Genomic DNA, 21128 nt, shown 5'->3' on the forward strand with positions numbered 1-21128 from the left:
AAAATGGAGGCATGGGTATCCACTGCTCTGGGAATCCTAGTTTTCAAAGTATCTGGGGGTGGGGACAATACTGGATTACACAACAGGCTTTTGGGTTTCCTGTGTGCTCGGAGTGGGTGGACTTTAACTGGCCCTTTCACCTGTGGTTCCTGCTCTATGGCTCACAGCTCCTGTTTCCGAGCACAGTCTGTCACAACAGGCACTGAGAATTCGGTACAGGCACCGACATCTGTTTTGTCATTATCTGTGACAAACTAAGATGCAGAGCTCCACACTGCAAGTTCAGACAAAACAGGATATCTTTGCTTTATTAGAGGTCACTTCAATATGCAGAAGTGGCACATGGTGGTATGTTGTGAATTCTCACTCACAATGCTTTCTGATGGCAGGGATCCCAGGAGATGGGTGCTGTATATAAATATAAGAGCAGGGACAGAATAATCTTAGTTGTAGATCACACGACTCTTCCGTTGTCCCAAACTGATAGCAAAATATTTGTTATCAAAACCAAGCCTGGGACAAAGGTGCATTTGAAGGCTAGAAAGCTCTGTCTGTCATCACGATCTTCCCACAACTGTAGCTCTCCAGCATGGATACTTCACTGTGTCTAGACACCGATCTTGCTAATGTAGCTCAAAGCTTGGTGGAATCAAGGGGTGGAGTCTATCCCATCTCCATTCTCCTAGGAACTCACTTGACACCTAGGCAATCCAACAGTCCTGGACCCATTACCTAGGCCTGGAAAAAGCTCAGAATGCGCTAGGGCTGACTGGGTGTCTGCATCTGGCAGTCCCTGAGGAAAAGCTCCTCCTATCAGAACAAGATAGTAACCAGACACTTCCAGGTAATTGAGCAGCCTGGGAATATAGCCAGACTTCTGGAGCATTCTACCCCAGTGCAATGGTGCTCTGTAATTCTTATGACAGGTTTATCTTACCACAAAGATATAAAACAAACAAACAAACAACAAACTCTGTGGTTATTCTTTTCTGGAAGTGTTTTCCTAGCCTCCTGTAGATATTCCATCCACACGAAGCTGCTGCCTGATCACTGGTCAGTGATCAATCGGTCTCATCATAACTAAAGACAGCAGGAGGATCAACAAGCCTGCTTTCTATTGCAGCAATGCAATATGTATTTCCCCCCCAGTCTTGACTTTCCATAGTGCAGACGGATTAGAAAGACTGGGGGGAGGGGAGGGCACTGCTTGAAATAAACTGTGACTTTAAATCAATACTTTGGCCTGGCATTGGATATAAATACAATAAATAAATAATAACAATGACAGCTGTTATCGTCCTCACAAGTGACACTTGAAGGTCCAAATAAAGATCTCCTACTGTGTGAATGAATGATTCTCACTAGAATTTCATTGCAAACTCAACACATTTTGAGTTGATGCTCAGACCTAGTGAACACAATTGCGTTTTTATGAAATCTTGGATTTGTGTTCCTTCAATCCAGGAATGAAGTTTTCACCACACTGGGATTGGAATGCAGCGAGAAATCTTCAATAGAAAGATAATCAATTGCAGCATAGTGGGGCGGCTACAAAAACTTGCTTGCCCGGAATGTTCACCGACAGCAGTATTACCTATGTGGCAATGGCAGTCAACTCTGACAGGTTTCAGATGTGTCATAGGCTAGTGGTCCAGCCTCGTATCTTGATAGAATTAGAGCAGCTAAGCTGATGTGTTAAAAACTGTGTGCTGAGCCTATATCAGAATTGTTTTGTTTTTTTGTTTTTTAAAAACATGTGGCTTTTTTTTCCCATGATGAACACTGGAACTGCCCCTAGCTATAGTTTAGCTGGCTTCGAGAAACTATTTATTATATATTCATCCTGCGAATGGAAAGTCTAAGTTATTTTACAGGTGAAGAAAGCATGAAGCGGAACATTGAGATTAAAGTGCTTTGGAAACATAGCTTAGTCTTTTTAAAGTTTATGCTTATGAGATCTCCATAGTGTAACCTGTATTCTATGATAAATATCTGAATTAAACGGAGCCAACCAGATAAGCCTCAGGCTGGCCTTTTGATTAGACTCGAGTCAACTGATAGGCGGCCTCTTGGTTTTCACTGTTTTGCTCCCTTTCTTCTATAAGGCAAGGGAAAGGCTCATTATTGTATACTACTGTGCATTTACTAAGCTCGAAGGGACAAGTACACCCTAAGACTTCGTTGGACGTAGTGGCTTCGAGAATTTCATCTCCAGTTACCTCCTATCCTAATAACAAAACATCCCTTCAACCACGCCTCATCTGTCAGCCACCGCACAATGTTGACGTGGATGCCACAGCCCACAGCCAACTCCAGCCCTGGCTCCCTCCCCTGGTCTTTCACTTATGACTTGATCTGCATGGGTTCTTCATTCACGCTTGATCCCATTCTCACAGAATGGAATGGAACTTTATTCTTTTCCAATTCCACACGTAAACAAGCCACACGGAAACGCCCATGCCGTCTCTCACAGAAAGGCTGAGCAGCTGTTTCATGAATGACAGCACAATTAAAGCTAAAATATAAAAATAATTTGAAAAAAAATCCTTTTACTGTACACTCTCAGGTAAAGGAAGATAGGTGACAGTTTCTGCTAGCCAAAAATTGTTACTATTGATTTGGGTCTTACAGCTCCCTGTACCTCACACTTCTGTGCGTTTGTGGCTATGTGTATATAATCTATGCAGTGTAGTAGCCTCTAATTGTTTCTGCTAGTTTGCCTAATCATTAAACTACTTAACCAATTAGAATACTATTATATCACATTGAACAACTTTACGTAATTGCGTCTTTGAAATATTAGGAACATTGACACATTTATTTGGCTTGTAGAGGACTGAAATATTACAGATAACATTGTCTAGCTTCCTTTTTTCTTTCTTTCCTTTCTTCCTTTCTTTTTTTAAAGAATATGGCTCTTAATACATTGACTTTGAGTTCCTAAGTGAAAGTCACTTTAAAAATTTATGAAGCTTACTTGAAGCACAGAGGTTCTCTCTCTTCTGATTTGGTCAAATAGATGTCAGGTGTTTGACAGCACTTAGAACTTAGGGTTTAATCTACGCGGGCCCTTTGTGGTCGGCCATTTCAACCTCTTAGGAAGTGTTTGTTGAAGCTTCTCACTAAGCCAGCAGAGGGCGCTTCTCATGCCTCCGCACTGCTTAAGGGAGCAAATGCAGAGGCTGTAGAAACACAGTGTTTACCCCAAATCAGGCAGAGCGCTCGCTGCAGATCTGCTTATGAAAGTCACAAAAATAGAGAAAGCACAGACTGTGTCACAGGGCCTCGTTTAGAAAGCCAGGTTTATGTGTGAGGTCAAACAGGGAGGGAGGCCAACACGATGTCTGTGTGTGTATTGGACGAATCCTCAGCTCCAGTTTCTCCCCATAGTCCTTCCTCCCTTTCCAGATCCAGGAAAGATGGGCTGAGTTTTGTTGCAGATAGTACAAGATTCCATTTTCAAGCCAACCAGTTGAGCTTCTTTCTTTTCAATTCTGCATTTACTCCTCCGTCCTAAAGTTTGGGGCAATTGAACGACGGATGCTTGAATTCTCACCGAAGAGCAGAGCTAAGACTTGTCAGTGTGATGCTTCAACTACTGGGGTTTTCTTTCTCCCAGAAATAAAACATCATGGGGGGGGTGGGGGGGGGGGGAGTATTGTCCTGTTTGGTTGTAGCAGGCATACAAGCCCTGAGGCTGTGCACTGAAGGGGAAAGTATCTACCTTTTTACTTTCAGTCCCAGTAAAAATAATTAAGACATCTTTTTTTCCAAGGAGTTCCAAGCTAACCTTTCTTTAAAAGGCCTAGATCTTTGCAAAAGCATTGCTGTTCTAGATATAAACCCTGTCCCTTCCATGTTTATCTTTTCTATCAGCTCTGGAAAGATTGTATCTCTGTGTGTGCTCTCATAGTTTGAAAAGGGGAAACTCCTTTATCCTTAGAGAAAAACAAAACAAAACAAAACAAAAAACTCTGAATAGATTTCCACCCCTCCCCCCTGCAGTGTTTTGCTTGCTGTCCACTAACCTCTTTGCCCGTGGCTACCTTTGCATCTAGTGTGTTCTAGAGTTGACAGGTCAGAGGGAAGAGGTTCCTCAGCAGCAGTGCTTTGAGATGGAGTTGCGGTCAGCGAGTCCTCACCCAAAAAAGGATCATAAACTTACAACCTAATCTTCACTCCCAAGCTGCCCTGGGGCTTAGTGTCTGCTCCTACGGTATGTTTTGTTTTGTTTTAGCTGCACCATATGTGATTCCTTGTGCCATTTTCTTTTGTCTATTATTTTTCGTGATGACCCTGAGCTATGTCTTCCTCCTCGGTTCTGGCACTACTCAGCCTTCGTCACTTTCTTCACTTTACCGATGTAGGCCTCAAAGAAGAAATGGCAGAAGAGCACAAGGTAGCTGAGGTACATGAGGGAGGACCAGAAGATGTTCTGAAAGTGGGAGTAGCACTGGTCGTTGTCATGCTGCATCCAGTTGAAGACCAGGTAGTTAATGACACAGCCCATCAGCATCTGAGTGATCTGGGACAAGGTGATGAACATGGCAAACTTCCGGGAGACTCGGAAACCCGCAGCCCGCAAGGCATAGTAAGAGTACATGACGGCATGCACGCCATAGTTCATGGTCATGAACCAACCACCCCCAGCTACCATGTCTTTGTAGGAGTACCAAGAGTACAGGAGCACAGTGATGTGGTGGTACCAGTGTAGGAAGATCAGCTTTTGCTTCCTCAGAATGATGAATATCGTATCACCTGAAAGACAAAGAGTGGAACAAAGCCACGTGAGTGAGGACCAAGGCTGGCTGTAAGGAGTAGAGCAGACATCTCGAACAAGCAAGATAGGCTACTCTTCAGGATGGTCGACAGCACATTGTACCAGCTTCTCATCTGAAATGGACATCACCAACCAGATTCAACCATACATACCAGGAAAAATGACCAGAAGGGGGACAGGTGACAGGTCTCAGAGCAAGTATAACCAGGTGGCAGACTAAAGTGGAAACGGAACCAGTACAACCCAAGGCTTACACCTTACATAGTTGGTGGATGTCCTAGAGTTCATGATACAGACAAGGGGAAGTAATGTTGGCCCTTGGGAAACCTCAAGGTTCTGATGGCTGTGGTGGCATTAGTACAAGTAGTTCCTGTTGCGTTTACCAAGAACTATTATTTATTTTCCAACTGAATTATTAAACCTAATAGCTTTATATTTGTTTAGAACAGAAAACCAAATATTGCCACTGGTTACATTTCTATGCCTGTTAGAACATTTCCATTGAAATCCTCTGCTCTCTTGTGAGATGCTAATTTTTATGATGCCTTTAATGCCAGAAGGAGATGGCCACTCTCATGTGTATACTTAGGGCCAAACTCTCTCGTTGCTACTATTATGCCGCCCTGTGCCTTCCTCCTTCCCTCTCTGCACTACAATGTAGACACAATACTTCTAGAGGAAAGAAGGTGGAAGTCTAAGGAATTTCATCTTCAAAACTAATTTAGTCAGTTCTAATCAAGATGGTTTTTAATGAGTCTCTTAACAGTCATTAAAAATATCATTTTGATACAATACCCAATTGTAGCAAAAGCAATTTGCCGTAAAATAATAAGCACTTCATCCGGCCTAACTTCTTAAATACCATCCTATCATATCACTCTTGCGTGATGAACTTCTTCTTTTTTTTTTTTTTTTTTTTTGGTTTTTTGGATTTGGTTTTGGGAGACAGGGTTTCTCTGTGTAGCCCTTGCTGTCCTGGAACTCACTCTGTAGACCAGGCTGGCCTCGAACTCAGAAATTCACCTGCCTCTGCCTCCCAGAGTGCTGGGATTACAGGCGTGCGCCACCACCGCCCGGCCATGACAAACTTATCTAAGGACAGACAGCATGGAAATACAAGCAGGACCTGTAGTACTGAGGTACTCTGTGCTTTCTCCTGGCTGTATGCTGGAGTGTCTCAATAGGCCTGATTACTCTGTGAGGAATGTACGAAAGGGAGAACAAATCTGTCATGAAATCTTGAAAACAATATCCACCTAAATTTATAATGGATCTTTTTCAGAACTCATGTTCAGCAAGGTAGAAGCTGAGGATAACTATCTCCCTTCAATGGTTCTGAGCAGCGATACTCAAAGCCATATCAAAGTTACTGCTCTCAGGACACACAGTGAGTGTGGTGGTTTCCCATAATATATACACACTACCCCAAGGTACCGGAACGTCCACCCACGACTCCATGGATTTGGCTATTACCATTAGTTGCAGAGCCTTGCCTTCCGATGCAAATATAATTATTCTGATGAAACAGTCATCTTCCTGAGTCATACCAAATCATGGAGTTTGTCAGTATGGCAGAAGGTATAGAGGAACTAAGAAATGCATGATACCCCAAAGACTGTGATGGCCTTGATGTTGGCCAGCCGATCTTTCTTGAACAAATATGCCTTGGTATGGAATTGGGGCTGGCTAAGTATAAAGAAAGGGTTTTGATTTCTTGACAGTGTCTGCTTTGTCATTTATTCTTTGTTACCTCTGACTCGTGATCCTGTTTATGGCGAGTCCTACAACCCTTGGCCCAGTTATTTTCAGCCAAGAGAGACAGCTAGCAGACAAGACATGGTGTTTCTTGTACTCAAGATCTCTGTGTACCTATGGAGAAGTCAATAGTAACTCTCCTCCCAAGGCAATCACAGCCACGGAGGGATGTGTTGACCCAACTCTGTGTGTGTGTGGCTTGTCTGTCACAGATGGCTCAGCTCCTCTTCGAAGAGCGGCTGAAGGGCTGCTGAGTCGGCACTTCAGAACAATAAGCTCCACTGAGCAAGGGCCTAGACTCAGAGCAGATGTTTCCAAGTTTTAACAGAAGCAAATCTCAGCAGGTTTTAATAGAATCCAAATGGTAGGCATTGGCCGCTGGGCAGGAAGGGTAGAGGGCCAGCTCTTCTGCTCTGACTAGTACAGTGGAGTGCTTTAAACCCACTGAAACAGGTTCACCGTGTTCACTGGAAGAGAGCCCTTATTGCCATCATTAAGTGATCATCAGTGATGAGGAGTTACTGGGGGGGAGGGGTGTGAGTTCAGTTCTGCTGCAGGAAGATAGAAAAGTTCCCCAAGTGGATGGTGTTATGGTTATACCACAGTGTGAATATTATGGTTGCTTGACCCCCAAGGGGAAAAGAAGAGACTAGTGACAACTATAGGTGTGTGCTTTGGGGGACTAGAAATAGTTTTACAGTTGTACTATATGGTGTGTGTGTGTACACCTTTCTCTTTGGTATTCATAAAGAACTCCATAATTCTTAGAACATACAAAGGCCTTGAAGATAGGATCTAAGGATAAGAAAACTTAATTAAAAGTAATTCTAATGAATAAACCTTTCTTATCAAATGATCAAATGATACTGGCAAGACTTACTAATTGCAAAAGACAAGGAGTTAATGTAACTTTCAAAACACACAGGCAAACACTCTAAGTGCCAACTGTTTGGATTTTTTGACCTGTGACACTCAGCAGCTGACCCCAGAGACAAGGCCACTATGACACAAGATGTACAGTGTTTGGAGGCCATTGCTCCATATTGTTAAGCTAAGAAAGTGTAGTCAGCTCTTAAAATACTTCCATAAAGGATTTTAACTTCCATGAGGTTACATGAAGGGTCTGGAACTGTATGATAAATGTCACCACACTAGCCTCAGTAGAGAACTGTTAGTACAGTATCTATATATAGTTAGAGTTTTTTTTTTTTTTTTTTTTTTTTTTTATGTTCGTCAAGGGTGGACAACCTCAACAAGAAATATGAGGACATAAGTCGGAATTCTCAGAACTGATAAAAAAAGCTGGATGTGTAGAGTGAGTTTCTTAGGGAAGATGTAGAGACAGGCCTGGGGCTGACCAGCACGGTGTACACTCTCGAAAAACACTGTAACCCTGGCTGTCCTGCAACTCACTCTATAGATCAGGCTGCTCTTGAACTCGGAGATCTGCCTGCCTCTGCCTTCCTCCCGAGTGCTGGGATTAAAGGTGTGTACCACCCCTCCCCCAGACCTTAATTCAAATGGTGAAAGCTAAGGACTCAACCTACAAGGCTGTTCTCCATCCTCCAAATGGACATCATGGCATGTATATACCTGCATCCCACACACAAATGTGTATAAACACATACCCACAAGTCACACAAAATTTCCTGGAGCTTAATCTGTAGTTACCATATTGTAAAATTCTGGGTAAAGTAGATTTACATCCCAACGGTAAGTGCTTATATAAATCCACTGACTGACTGAATCGCTATCGATGTATCTTACTCTCAATTTGTGTTCATCTATTCAATCTGGATCGTTCATATTATGATCCTCATAGGAAAGGTTTTTAGGCAGAGCTTCTGGTTGCTCTTCCTTAGTCTTTGACCTAGGACCATCAATCCAACAGCCAACTGCTACTCATGGCACAGGCTTACAGCATGTGGTAACACGTGGCTCAGCTGCTCCCCAACATGCTGGAGAGAACTTGGACTACCAGGAACTGTGAGAAGCTTACAAACCACCAATGTCAAGACAGACTGTAGAAGTCTCCTGATAAAGTTTCTGATTAAAGGAGACAAACAACAACAACAACAACAAAAACCAAAAAACTATGAACATTCATTTGTACCTTCTAATTGCACAATTCAATTCCACTAAAGCCATGTAATTATTAAGCTTGGATGAAAAATATTAGGAATTCCAGATAGAAGGGTGACTTGTCTTCCTTAAGAAGAACATACACCAGTTTGTGAGCTAGCGGCTATTCACGGATTCACTCAGCGCCCACCCTCATCAGTGGGTTCCTTACTTCAGCAATAAGGACACATTTCCAGAAAATTGTGCTCGTAACAGGTTCGTGACATAACTTGTCAACGATTCAGCAAATCTATGCCACCCTTGTTTTCAAGACCACCAAAGGGCAAAGAGAATCCAATCTGTAGCACAGTGAGAATTTCCACTCATTTCTAACAAGTTTCCTGAATTCACTTGCCCCAGGGCCTGACTCGGGTGACTAAAACCGAGCAGCAGAAGTCAACAGTTAATGAGAACACGAGCCCCAAAAGCAAAGCTTGACTTCCCAGTCTGAATCTTGACAGCAGAAGTAAACGGTTGCTTATCTCTGTGACTTGGGAACTGTGGCGCTGTTCGTCTTTTTTTTTTTCTCCGATTTTACTATTAGCTCAGCTGTTAATGGGTCTTAGTGAAGAGACCATGGGTTATTTTATAAATCCCTGAGAGTGGCCTATTTTTAGTATTGCTAGAAAATTGGCACTCAGAAACTCTTTTTCCATCAATATTATACATAATGTACAGTGAGTAGAAAAGGAAGGAGCAGAGGGGCGGGAGAGAGTCAGTCAAAATTTAAAGTTCAGTCATTCTAGTTTCTCATCAACCAGAGAAGGCAGGAGTACACACTGTGTGTCTTTGTCCATGCTTAGTAAGTCCTGGGTATGTGGCGCTGCAGTGGGGTGGGGTGGGGTGGAAAGGGAAGCAGGCACTCACCTAGTTCGGGTGCTTTGCTGAGAACAAATGCATAAGCCCAGAATTTGCTGACAGGTCCATTGTAAAAACTCTGGTCACAAACTGACTGCTTCAGGCCTTTGGTCATCAAAATGTACAGCATGTAAGCACCAGTTCGAAGAGCACCGAAAATACTTCCAAAAGGAAGAGAAAAAAAAGAAACAACAGTCAGGAGACCAAGTTCACTTTCGACATTAACCTTTGTTATGGCATGTCTATGAATGCTCTATCTGTATGTATATACTGCACACCACAAGAGGGCCTCAGGTCCCACTATAGATGGTTGTGAGCCCCCATGTGGTTGCTGGGAATTGAACTCAGGACCTCTGGAAGAGCAGCCAGTGCTCTTACCCACTGAGCCATCTCTCCAGCCCATGGCCTGAGTATGACTTAACCTCCATAAGTTCATTTATTTGAATACCCGGTCCCCAGCTGGTGGTCTGTTCTGGAAGGGTCTGGAACCTTGACAAGGTAAAGCCTTTGACTGGACGAAGCATGCCACTGGAGGTGGCCCTGTATATCCTGGCCATAGTTCCTGTCTTCTCTCCACCACCCGACTGTGATGGAACATCACCAGCTACCTAAGGTTCCTCCTGCCACACTTCCATCCCAGTGATGGTCTGTGTAACTAAAACAACCATAGTTAGAAGGCAGGTTGGCCACTGGTCATAGCAGACAGAGTCCTAGTACCCAGCTACCTGGGTGCATCTTAAACGCCCTGTAAAGAAGCTAGTACAACTCTTGGTACTTTGTTCTGACAACTCTTTGCCCTTCATCTTTGTTCCACAGTGAGGTCACAGAAAGAAGACTCAGTTCTCACCGGGCTCTTGGGTGGAACTATTTCCTCCTGGGACCCATTTCCCTGACAGGAGACGGAATAGCTGTATGTCCTTGGCATTACCTCAGCTCTGTCTGCATCCAGTCACTTTCCAAGTCCCGTTGGCTCTCATCCCTGAAAGTCTGCTAAGCGAAGTCTCCCTCCACATCTGGACCAGATGCCTGGGCTGCCCCAAGCTGCTGGTCCTGGCCATGTCTTTTTGTTCTGTGATAATCTGTGTTTGCATCAGGAGTTCCTTCTAGACTTAGCTCGACTAACAGCCCTATGGCGAGCTCCACTCACCCTAGAAGAGCTAAGTATCCACCCAACTGTGTACACAAACTACCAACACTGTTCTTCATTTGATATGTTTGCCTCCACAGCATCACAGATTTCCACAAAAAACATCAAAGAGGAGAAAGCTGATTGACACCATAAACACAAAATAAACAAAACCCAAAGAGAGATGTCTGGCCCCACAGAGAGATGTGCTGGCCTTCCCTTCTCCTCTTCCATAGGATACCACAGTCTTCCAGAAGTCAGTGGGAATGACCCATGTGGGATGTACCCTCACCAGGCTGGGTAATGGAATTTTCCAAGAGGAGATACAGAAACACTTTTTCTGTCTAAGAGTTACAAGTCACTCGCCTAATCAGACCATGAACTTTGGCCACCACATACATAGAACTAAAAGTTGACTTTGCCGAGACTTAAGAAAAGGGAATTGACTTCCTGGTTACTGTCTCAATCGAGACTGAAAGCAGCATCTCTAAGGACAGTGTCCTTCATTTTAGCAGATACTGTCACTTTTGGTTATTGATGCGATTTATCCCTCAGTGGCTCTCTGCAGCGAGACTAGAAGCCCTCCCCATTCCAGACCAGGAATCACATGATTCAAAATGGCTTCTTTACAGCTTCCCTTCGCCTCCTGATGTTCAGTGCGCCAGCACTGCTGGGTAGGGACAGCATGTTTCCTACCTCAGGGCTTCTGAGTACTCTTCCCTCTGGAAGCTTATTGGTATTCACCCCAAGTCTGGCTTTCACATCTCCAAAAGGTATCATGTCCTGGTGAGGATGCCTCCATATCTAGAGTCTACAGCCCTAATGTAGAGGCAGTGTGATGTGGATTCCACTGGACACGTTGGATAATGGAAACTTTCATTCTTACCTTGTCTCCCTCTCCCCTTGCTTCCCTAGATGATGGTTCAACCTTAATATGAAAGGTTCCAACTTTTCCAAATTAAGGTTTTATACCTTAGACACTGCTGCTTTGGGAGAAACACAGATGTGTCATCCAATGACTGCTTGTCTGAGGAAGGGTCAAGAACACCCCTCCCCCACACTGAGTCCTTTGTTCAGGGTGTCCCAGTATCTTATTCTTCTAAGAAAATCAAACACCTTGTGTATAGTTTAGGAGCAATTGAGTATATGAACCAGTTTTAGCAACCCCATTTTTCTCAGGAGAGTACATGTGGCCACTTCTAGCCAATGTGATGGATCGGGAAAGGTTTCTTTGCTCTCTAACACGCATTGTTTGACAATTCACCAGGCATTTGGCAGCTATGAGGACAAAGTCAAGCCAAGACAACAAGGATGAGGCTGAGGTGGTGAGTGCAATTACGTTCCAGTTACCCTGGCTCGGGACTTCTTGCATTTCAGAAATCAATCTTCTGTACTGCATAAGCCATTTGGAAACTTTCTATTACTTGCAGGCCAAAGCCCTAGGTCAATCCAACACATGGATGTGATTTCCAATTCACTTGTTTCTTTAACACTCAATGTGGAAATTACCTCTGTGGTTCAAAAGTGCAGATAGTCATTGGTACTGCTGGGATGATACATACCATCCTTAGGATGCCTCTCTGGCACCATATACTAGAAGAGGACCTATCAATGACTTCTGCTAAGTCTAGCGCAAGGAAGCCTGTGTGGTACTCTTCAAAACACACTGGCTAAATCTGGGACTTTTCCGTCTAAGTTTATTTTGTAAATCATAACCTTCCCCATCATACCCAGTCCATCAGATGCACCTGAAACCCATGTGGTCCACAGATGTTTCTCTACTGTATTGCTGCCAAGAGTGACCACAAGTAGGCAGAGCAGATCCAAAACAATCTTCCAAACCTTGGAAATCACTGTAACTTCTTATTAGTTTTTAATTGTTAATGATTAAACTTACCCCCCGCCCCCCCAGTTGTTAACTGTTCAGCACAATGGTTTTGATGGTTCTGGGGGACTTCCTGTGTAGGGTAGCCAACTCAGTGGGAGAGCTGCTTTGCTTCGGGAATGGTTTCTTTGCTCTTGGTGCATATTGTCTGGGAATGCAGTAGATATTTTGCTGGCAATTTCAGTCGGGGGGTTAAGTAGTTATTCAGAGTTGAGGGTTGGGGCCTGTGTGTGTGTATGTGTGTGTGGGAAATCACTGCAGAGAATCTTTTACATCACGATGACCCACAATACTGCTATCAAGTATACAGCACAAATTATTGTCTCATATTTGGACAGAAGCCCCATTCCCCGAGCTCCGAACAATAAGGCTGCCTCAGAACTGAGGACAGTGGCACCTTTGAGGCACTGTGTCAGTGCCAGCCATTGGGCCCTGTGCTCATGGGCAAAGGCGCATTGTTGAGCTCTGACAATGCTGCTGTTGGGGGAGCAGCGTGGGGCCGCTCAGCCAGCGGGGTGACCATCATCCGTGGGAAGCCACTCGCTCTGCCTCTGCCGCATCTCAGGCATGTGTACTTCAGGTCAGGTGGCTCTTGTAACAGCATCATGCTGTGGCGTGTTACTAAACTGAACTTTAAGGCGCAAGCCCTTTCTGGCCTGTAAGGTATGTTACGTCTAGAGGCAAGTGTGACAGACATAGCTGCAAGAGCAAAGTTTTGGTTCCATGACCATGCTTCTCTGGTAGGCTTGGCAGACGGGTCCCTCACTGGGACACATCACTGGTCCTTTTTGTAAAGAAAGGTTCTGTCCACACCCACAGCTGACGGTCAGGTCTTCTGAGCCCACAGAGGAACGGTTGCTAGGCATCATCCTCTTTGCGCTCTTCCTAGAGAGCTTCTGGGAGCCTGCAGGGCTCGCTGTTGAGAGCATGCTACTGAGGAGTCTCTGTCCCAGAAGATAAGCAGGGATGGGGATAGGGACAGAAGACAGTGGTGGTGAGTGGGGTGACTGGGAGGGGGGCAGCCAGGCAGGGGATACTCTAGACCTTGTTGGCCCAGACTCCCTGCTTTCTCAACCAGATAGCAAACACTATGTCTGCCAGTATTTCAACAATCTACGTCAGCTAGCGAGAGTTCATAATCGGACAGGCATGAGCACTCTCCAATGAACATCTTGGAAGATGGTTGCTGGCGTGGGGGTGGGGTGGGGGAAGCAATTCTTGTGCAAGGCTGCTCTAGTCAGCTGACAAAGACTGTTCTGAGGGGCAGGTGTGCTTGTTTAGAGTCTGGGCGACAGCGGTAATGTGGCAGGATAACCACCACAGTAAGGTTTTTTCTGCTGTAAAGTCACACTCATCCTGGACTTGGCTGTCCACTACACTTTTACTTGCAGAGTTTACCTTTGTTTTTCACAGAGATGGGAGGCAGAGTGGTGGATGTCTCTGCTCTTCCCTCAGCCACATGAGGCCTAACTGCAGTGAGGAGGTCGGCCAATCGCCCTGCTTAGCTAAGGCACAACCACTGGCCACCTGATTCAGAGCAAGGAAGTGTGTTTTGAATTTTCAGAGGACACACTGAGAATAGCTAGTAGACACTAGATACCAAGAGAACCATGTTCTTTGTACTCCAGGCCTGTCCATTCCAAACTGCTTTTTTTTTTTTTAAATTAAATGTGAATTAGACTGACATTTTCAACTCTACTTAAATGGGTGACTGCTCACCACTGATAAACATAAACGACGAGGCTGTTTGGTGGTGAGAAATATTAATAGTAATCACCCGGTGTATTAATCACAAACCAGCACTAGGATTGTCAGAGAAAATTCTGATTCATTTACTATATAACAGCAAGGTTCAGATACTGAAGTATTCATGAGGAGGGCAAAAGCTCCTTAACATCCTATAGGTGATACAGACATGTGAAACATACACACACACACACACACACACACACACACACACACAAACACACACACACACACACACGCACACACACACGCACGCGCGCGTCATAAGACAATTTCATTACCTAATCCTGGAAGTAATTGTACTTTTGGTGCAGACCTTGGGTTGGAGATATGTAGTATACACACACACACACACACACACACACACACACACACACACACACATCCATCCAAAAGTAATTGCAGCAATTACTTCCTTCCCATTGATGCCAGATAAGGCCCCTTCAGCTTCTTCAGTCCTTCCGTGATCATTTCATTAGATGCTGAAAAAGCATTTGACAAAATTCAACATCCCTTCATGTTAAAGTCTTGGAAAGATCAGGAATTTAAGGCCCATACCTAAACATAGTAAGAGCAATATATAGCAAAGCAGTAGCCCACATCAAATAAATGGAGAGAAACTTGAAGCAATCCCACTGAAATCAGGGACCAGACAAGGCTGCCCACGCTCTCCCTATCTATTCAATACAGTACTTGAAGTTCTAGCCAGAGCAATTAGACAACAAAAGGAGGTCAAAGGGATACAAACTGGAAACGAAGAAGTCAGAACATCATTATTGCAGATGATATGATAATATACTTAAGTGACCCCAAAAATTCCACCACAGCACTCCTACAATTACTTTAATAATAAGTGTCTGACATTTTGTCAGTTGTTAAAACGTGACAACAGCTGACCCAACAGTAACAGCTCTTTATAAACACAGGAGAGGCCACTGATGTTTCTGATAACAAAACCTGAGATGACATTGTTAAGACTCAGACTATATCCATAGTAGGACAAATACCCAACTATTTCAGAAAAGGATAAAACAAAACCAAAAGAAACCAAAACAACCACCACCCAGCAACTGCTGTCATGCATTTTTACCCTAGGAGAGGATTCAAACTGCAGATATCGGACAGAATCAGGTCATCTCCACACCCCTGTCATCTCTACCAATGACACACAGCTCAAGAGCTGAGCCCTTCCACTCCAGAAGACTGCATCCTCAATAGAGAATGTCAAACCTTTAGGGAACGATTATTTATAATTTTCTTTATCCTTTGCTAAACTGTTTTTCGACCACATAGCAATCCAAAGCATGAACTGTTTCTGTTCACCAAGCCAGCAGCTAACCTGGGTACTAGGTCACTTACTCTGCCCCTCCACTGTGAGAGGTGTTTAACAATATTTTTCTTTAGCTTTGAATATTAAATGTTTTTTCTTTTTTGGATCCCCAACCCCACCCCCCCACCACCCCACCCCCCACTCCCGAGACAGGGTTGCTCTGTGTAGCCCTGGCTGTCCTGGAACTCACTCTGTAGACCAGGCTGGCCTCAAACTCAGAAATCCACCTGCTTCTGTCTCCCGGAGTACTGGGATTATAGGCGTGCGCCACCACTGCCCAGCTTTTAGCTTTGAATATTGAGAAGTATTTTTATAGGTTGTATGTATTAATTTAAAATTTTATCTGATTAATTTACGTGCATGGATGCTTAGCTTGATGTATGTATGTGAACCACTGGCTTGCAGTGCCCTTGGAGGATGGAAGAGGGTTGGATTCCCCTGGGGACTAAAGTTTTAAGATTGGGAACTTAATCTGGGTCCTCTGGAACAAGACAGTGCTCTTAGTCACTGAGCCATCTCTCCGGCCTCTTGATACATTTATTTCTCCTTGGAATGTTAAACCAGATACTTCAGTCAGAAACTTGGAAATCTCCCAAAGATGGTGGCTCAAAAGGCCCATTAAACTGCACTTGAGATCAATCATCCTGACACGGCACATATAATCAGATCTCAGGTCAAGGAGATCCTCTTCTTCCCCCCCCAGAAGCTACCGGAAAATTAATTTTCATCTCTCATTGCTTTCTTTCATCTTTCCAGACTAGTTTTATTTTTAAGCATCATGCAAAGTAAGAGATTTCTCTGTATGATGAAACTCTGATTTCTTTTTTTTTTTTAAGATTTATTTACTTATTTATTTATTATATGTAAGTACACTGTAGCTATCTTCAGACACCCCAGAAGAGGGGGTCAGATCTTGTTACAGATGGTTGTGAGCTACCATGTGGTTGCTGGGATTTGAACTCAGGACCTTTGTAAAACCAGTTGGTGCTCTTAACCACTGAGCCATCTTTCCAGCCTGAAACTCTGATTTCTAATGTTTATAATGTTTGCTTCATATTTAGTCCTTGGTATTTGTCTTTATTTTCTAATTAAGAAAAAAAACCAAAACGATTCCCATTGAGTTCTAGCATTACACAGACATTACTTCCTTCTTGAAGAGCATCAGTCATGCAATGGCAGCGGAATGAGTAACTGGAATTGAAGACAGGTGATATGGAGAGTGTGGGATGGAAAAGGTCAGCCCAGTTTTCCACAAGGAGGAAAACTAACACATGACACTGGGATCACGAAGTAGCTTCTGGTTCATTTTCATTCGAAGTGACATCTAAAAGTGACTGATAAGCACAGAAGCATTTAATGCACTTCTTTAAAAAAAAAAAAAGATTTATTATTATATGTAAGTACACTGCAGCTGTCTTCAGACACACCAGAAGAGGGCGTCTGATCTCACTGAGGATAGTTGTGAGCCACCATGTGGTTGCTGGGATTTGACCTTCGGAAGAGTAGTCAGTGCTCTTCACTGCTGAGCCATCTCTCCAGCCCCCTTTAATGCACTTCTAATCAAATGCTATGTGCTGCAGAATGGATTCCACCGGTCCTGAAGGCTTCCTGCAGAACAGTCAGTGGGAAAAGTCTCAGAGCACACAGAAGCTTTGTAAATAGCTCCTAATGTGCCCCAGAAGACATGTACCGAGGTGCGTGTGCATTGCACAGCTGCTATCTCCACTCACAATAAATACTCCCCTGATAAGCCGGAGAACTCCTGCTTTAGACAGTTGTTCTGATCATGTTTGATAGGATGGGCTGGTTTTGATTCAACTTCTGATATGTCAGTTTAATTCCCTTAACTTGTAAATACAAGCAACTTTTTTTAAAAAAAAACCCAAATCAAAAGAGAAAGGTTTAAGGGTCTGAGTGTTGTTTAAATACTAGAACTCCTGTCTCCCAGTGACCTGACATGTTAAATATAGCCGAGCAGGTCCTTACATGTGGAGTGTACAACTCGGGAAATGACCCACTTGTTTCAAGAGCCTGGCAACATACTGACACTCTGGGGCCAACTTTGAATGACTACCTTGATTAAAATAAAACAAAAACCAGCCTTGCAGAGTGCAGATGGAGGAGGAAGAAGGAGAAATTGCAATAATTACCAGGGTGACGGGCACCGTGATGGATCTCCATCAGCGGCTGCCTCCAGAGGAAATGTACGGCTGTAGGATCTGATGCCTCGGTTTACGATCATGGTTTCCATTACTGAAGCTATTACATTTCCCTATGACTCATGTGGATGTTCACCTGCCTGGTACACAGGGAAAGTACCAAACTCACTTTGAGTTCAAGTCCTAGCAGTGTCAGCCTCAGCTCTGACTGACTCAAACTTGACTCTGCAGACATCTCCATGAGATGATGCAAGCCCCTACCTCCAGGAGACATGATCGTCTCTAATTTACAGGCAAAGACATAGACAGCAAGGGGGTTGTGAGCTAGCCCGAGGACTCCCCCCCCTCCCCCAGTTCCTACACTGCATACACTTCGATCCACAGCTTATAGCTCAGAGCTGCTTCTGAAAACTCACCAGACTGTCCCTTTGAGGAGTGGCTCTCAGTCTGTCTGATGAGAAACTCCCCTGCAAGCCCTAAGAAATGATGTCAATGCCCGGAACAAAGCTCACACCAAGAAGTTTAGCCCTTAATCTTGGGACGACTGTTGGTTCTAGCTCTAGGTTAAGATCATTCTGGAGAAGTTCCTCTTCAAGATATCATCTTGCCTGTCCATGAAAATGTGCATGACGCTATGTCAATCACCAAGGGAAGGAGCCACCCATTTATGGGCCATAGATGTCCATGTAAGAATGTGATGCCTGGGAGTTGTGTCTTGTGATGGGTGGGCTTCCTTCCTCTGACGACCGACACAGTGCCACCAAATCCATTCCTGAGAAGGCTTGCACAGGCCTAAGAGATACCTTCAATTTCCTAAGGGAAGAACCATATGCAGGTGTCTGGACTTTTATAATGAGAACAACAAACAAAACTCTACCATTAGTGACAGGGTGCTAGAAAACCCGAGTTCTATGAACCAGAAAGAAGCTGAAATGAATGAGGAGGGTACGACAGTGAAGGTGGAGATAGTGAAGCCACCAAACCAAACCAAACCAAAAACCAAACCTCACAAACAAAACGATATAAACAAAACAAAACCACCGTCATGTGAACCACGAAAATAGCTAGTCATCTTATTTCTCCAGAAAACTTAGCTCTTCAGGAAAACTCACGGTGCTCGGAATAGGAACAGATTATTAGAGCAGCAGTAATTCCAGTGCCAATAGCCGGGCTCCATCGACACAACGCTACAGGCTTTCCTGGCTTACACAGCTGCGGAAGGAAAGCAAAGGCTTCTGAGAGATGATTAATGACAATCTCGTGGGGAGAGTTCTTGAAGCATGCTATAGAACATAATGTGCGGAGGAGGAGGAGGAGGAGGAGGAGGAGGAGGAGGAGGAGGAGGAGGAGGAGGAGGAGGAGGAGATGCGAGGTCACCGTGGTGCTCAGTTTCTCAAATCCTTACAATGCACGGGCTGCCGACGTCCTTTGGGAGCACAGCTCTATCCAGTCTTCCAGGAGCTGGCGCTTCAGCTTCGAGGAAGGGGGAAGCCATAAATCATTAACTTCCTGCTCCTTCACATTGCCAGAGTCTTCCTTTGGGCACATTAATCTAAAGGCCCATCAGATCTTGATCACCCTTTCAAATGGCACATTAATTCCTTCGGAAATCGTCCTTGTCACCACATAATCGAATCATTAATATCATGAGCATATCCAAGAAGGTGAAGTCAATAGATGACTGCTCCACAAATATTAAGTATAAACGCTCACTGGATGGCAGGCTATACTTCATTGAAAAGAGCTTAGTTTTGCTTTCCCCCATTCTTCATTATTTTTACTGGGTGGGGCATGTTCTGTAAAATATCCATTCACTTGTGAACATAAATAGTGATATGCCTTTCTCTGTCCCTGACTCTACTCTGATTATTCCCAGGGTCTAGAGACAACAAGTTACCTCAAGGGTAACAAACCATCTTCCTTTTAGCGGGAACAGAGCTCCAACCTTAGACCACCAAGATTCCTTTCCTCAGGTAACCTTTCATTCTCGGTTTTCCCTTCAGGGTCTTCCATTTTATTTCTCGTGACAAACTCATGAGTGCACATGAGGCCAGGCATCCACCCACATGAAGAACCTTGTAGTAGGGGATTTTTATTTCCTGAGCAACTGACTAGTTATCTGGAAAGAGATGATAGGAAAAAGATAGTTCTTCTTAAATCATATCATTAGCTGATTTAAAAAAAAGATAGGTATCATAGAAGTACAAGTATATTGCGTAGGTTTTTGTTTTGTCATCTTGACAAAAACTAGTCATCTGAGAAAATGCCCCCATTGCACTGGCCTATAGACAAGACTGTGGCACTTCCTTGACTGACGGCTGATGTGGGAGGTCCCGCCCGCCGTGGATGGTTTTCTGACCTTGGGCAGATGGTCCGAGGGTGAAGAAAAACTGAGCAAGCTGTGGGAAGTAGCTTGGTTTTCACTGCAGTTCCTGCCTCTGGAATTTTCTGCCCCGACTTCCATTAGTATACACCTTGACCCGAGACTTGTAAGATGAAATAAAACTCTGTCTCTCCGAGTTGCTTTTGATCAGAATGTTTTATCAGAGCCACAGAAACCTAACTGAGAAAGCAGGATTGTTTTCCGGGCCTGGCGAGTGGCGTGTCAGATGATAGAAGGAAGGCCCAGCCCCGCCATCCCTGGAGCCCCTTACATCCAAAAGGCACAACTGTTCTCATCTAGCTCAGGTCGCCACCTTGAGATGAGAATGACAGGTAGGTATGGCCTGCTGGCCTACATAACTGACTCACTAGATCCCTGTCAGAGATCCTTCAGAACACCAAGTCTGCAGGATTAAAGGAACAGCAGAGGCGATGCCAATAAAAAGCCTTTGTACTTTTATTTTTAACAATCACGGGGATTTGGGCGGAGATAGATGGCTCAGAGGTTAAAAGCACTGGCTGCTCTTCTAGAAGACACCGATCAATCCCTAGCACCCACATGTTGGCTCATCACTGTCTGTGACTCAAGTTCCAGGGATCTGATGTCTTCTTCTGGCCTTCTCGGAGACTAGGCACACATAATAATAAAAACAACCACTACAGGAATTTCCTTCTAACTGGAACTCATTGTTAGCTTTTCAACTCTGAAGTGTACGTGGATGGATCTCAGAAGAGTTTACCCATCAAATGCAGAGCCCTCGCAGCAGTAATCTGTGGCTAAATCACGGACTTCATCTCCGCGAGACATCTAGCAGTGCTCACCGGGTGACACGTTCATCGCTGGCATTGTTGACGACAGAGTTGTAGCTCTAGAATGCTGACACAGATCCTTTGCCATCTGTGAATGGCCACGCGGCCGTCCCTGGCATCCTAATCTAAACTTCAAAGACTTCCTCTTTGGGTTTTTTGGAAGGATGCCTGGTCAT

The 21128-nt window shown here is 44.3% G+C and overlaps 1 protein-coding gene across 1 annotated transcript in view; it reads right to left on the reverse strand.

The window, feature by feature from the left end:
• Positions 1-453: 453 nt before the first annotated feature.
• The window catches only part of Elovl6 (ELOVL fatty acid elongase 6), a 105380-nt gene continuing 84705 nt past the window's right edge, over positions 454-21128 (reverse strand). The window contains exons 4-5 of the mRNA XM_052179265.1: positions 9524-9675; positions 454-4758 (exon numbers count right to left, since the gene is read on the reverse strand). Of these exons, the coding sequence (XP_052035225.1) occupies positions 4328-4758; positions 9524-9675 (583 nt within the window). The 3' untranslated portion in view covers positions 454-4327. The remainder of the gene's footprint in view (positions 4759-9523; positions 9676-21128) is intronic.

Source organism: Apodemus sylvaticus, chromosome 4, assembly GCF_947179515.1.
Source record: "Apodemus sylvaticus chromosome 4, mApoSyl1.1, whole genome shotgun sequence".
NCBI lineage: Eukaryota > Metazoa > Chordata > Mammalia > Rodentia > Muridae > Apodemus > Apodemus sylvaticus.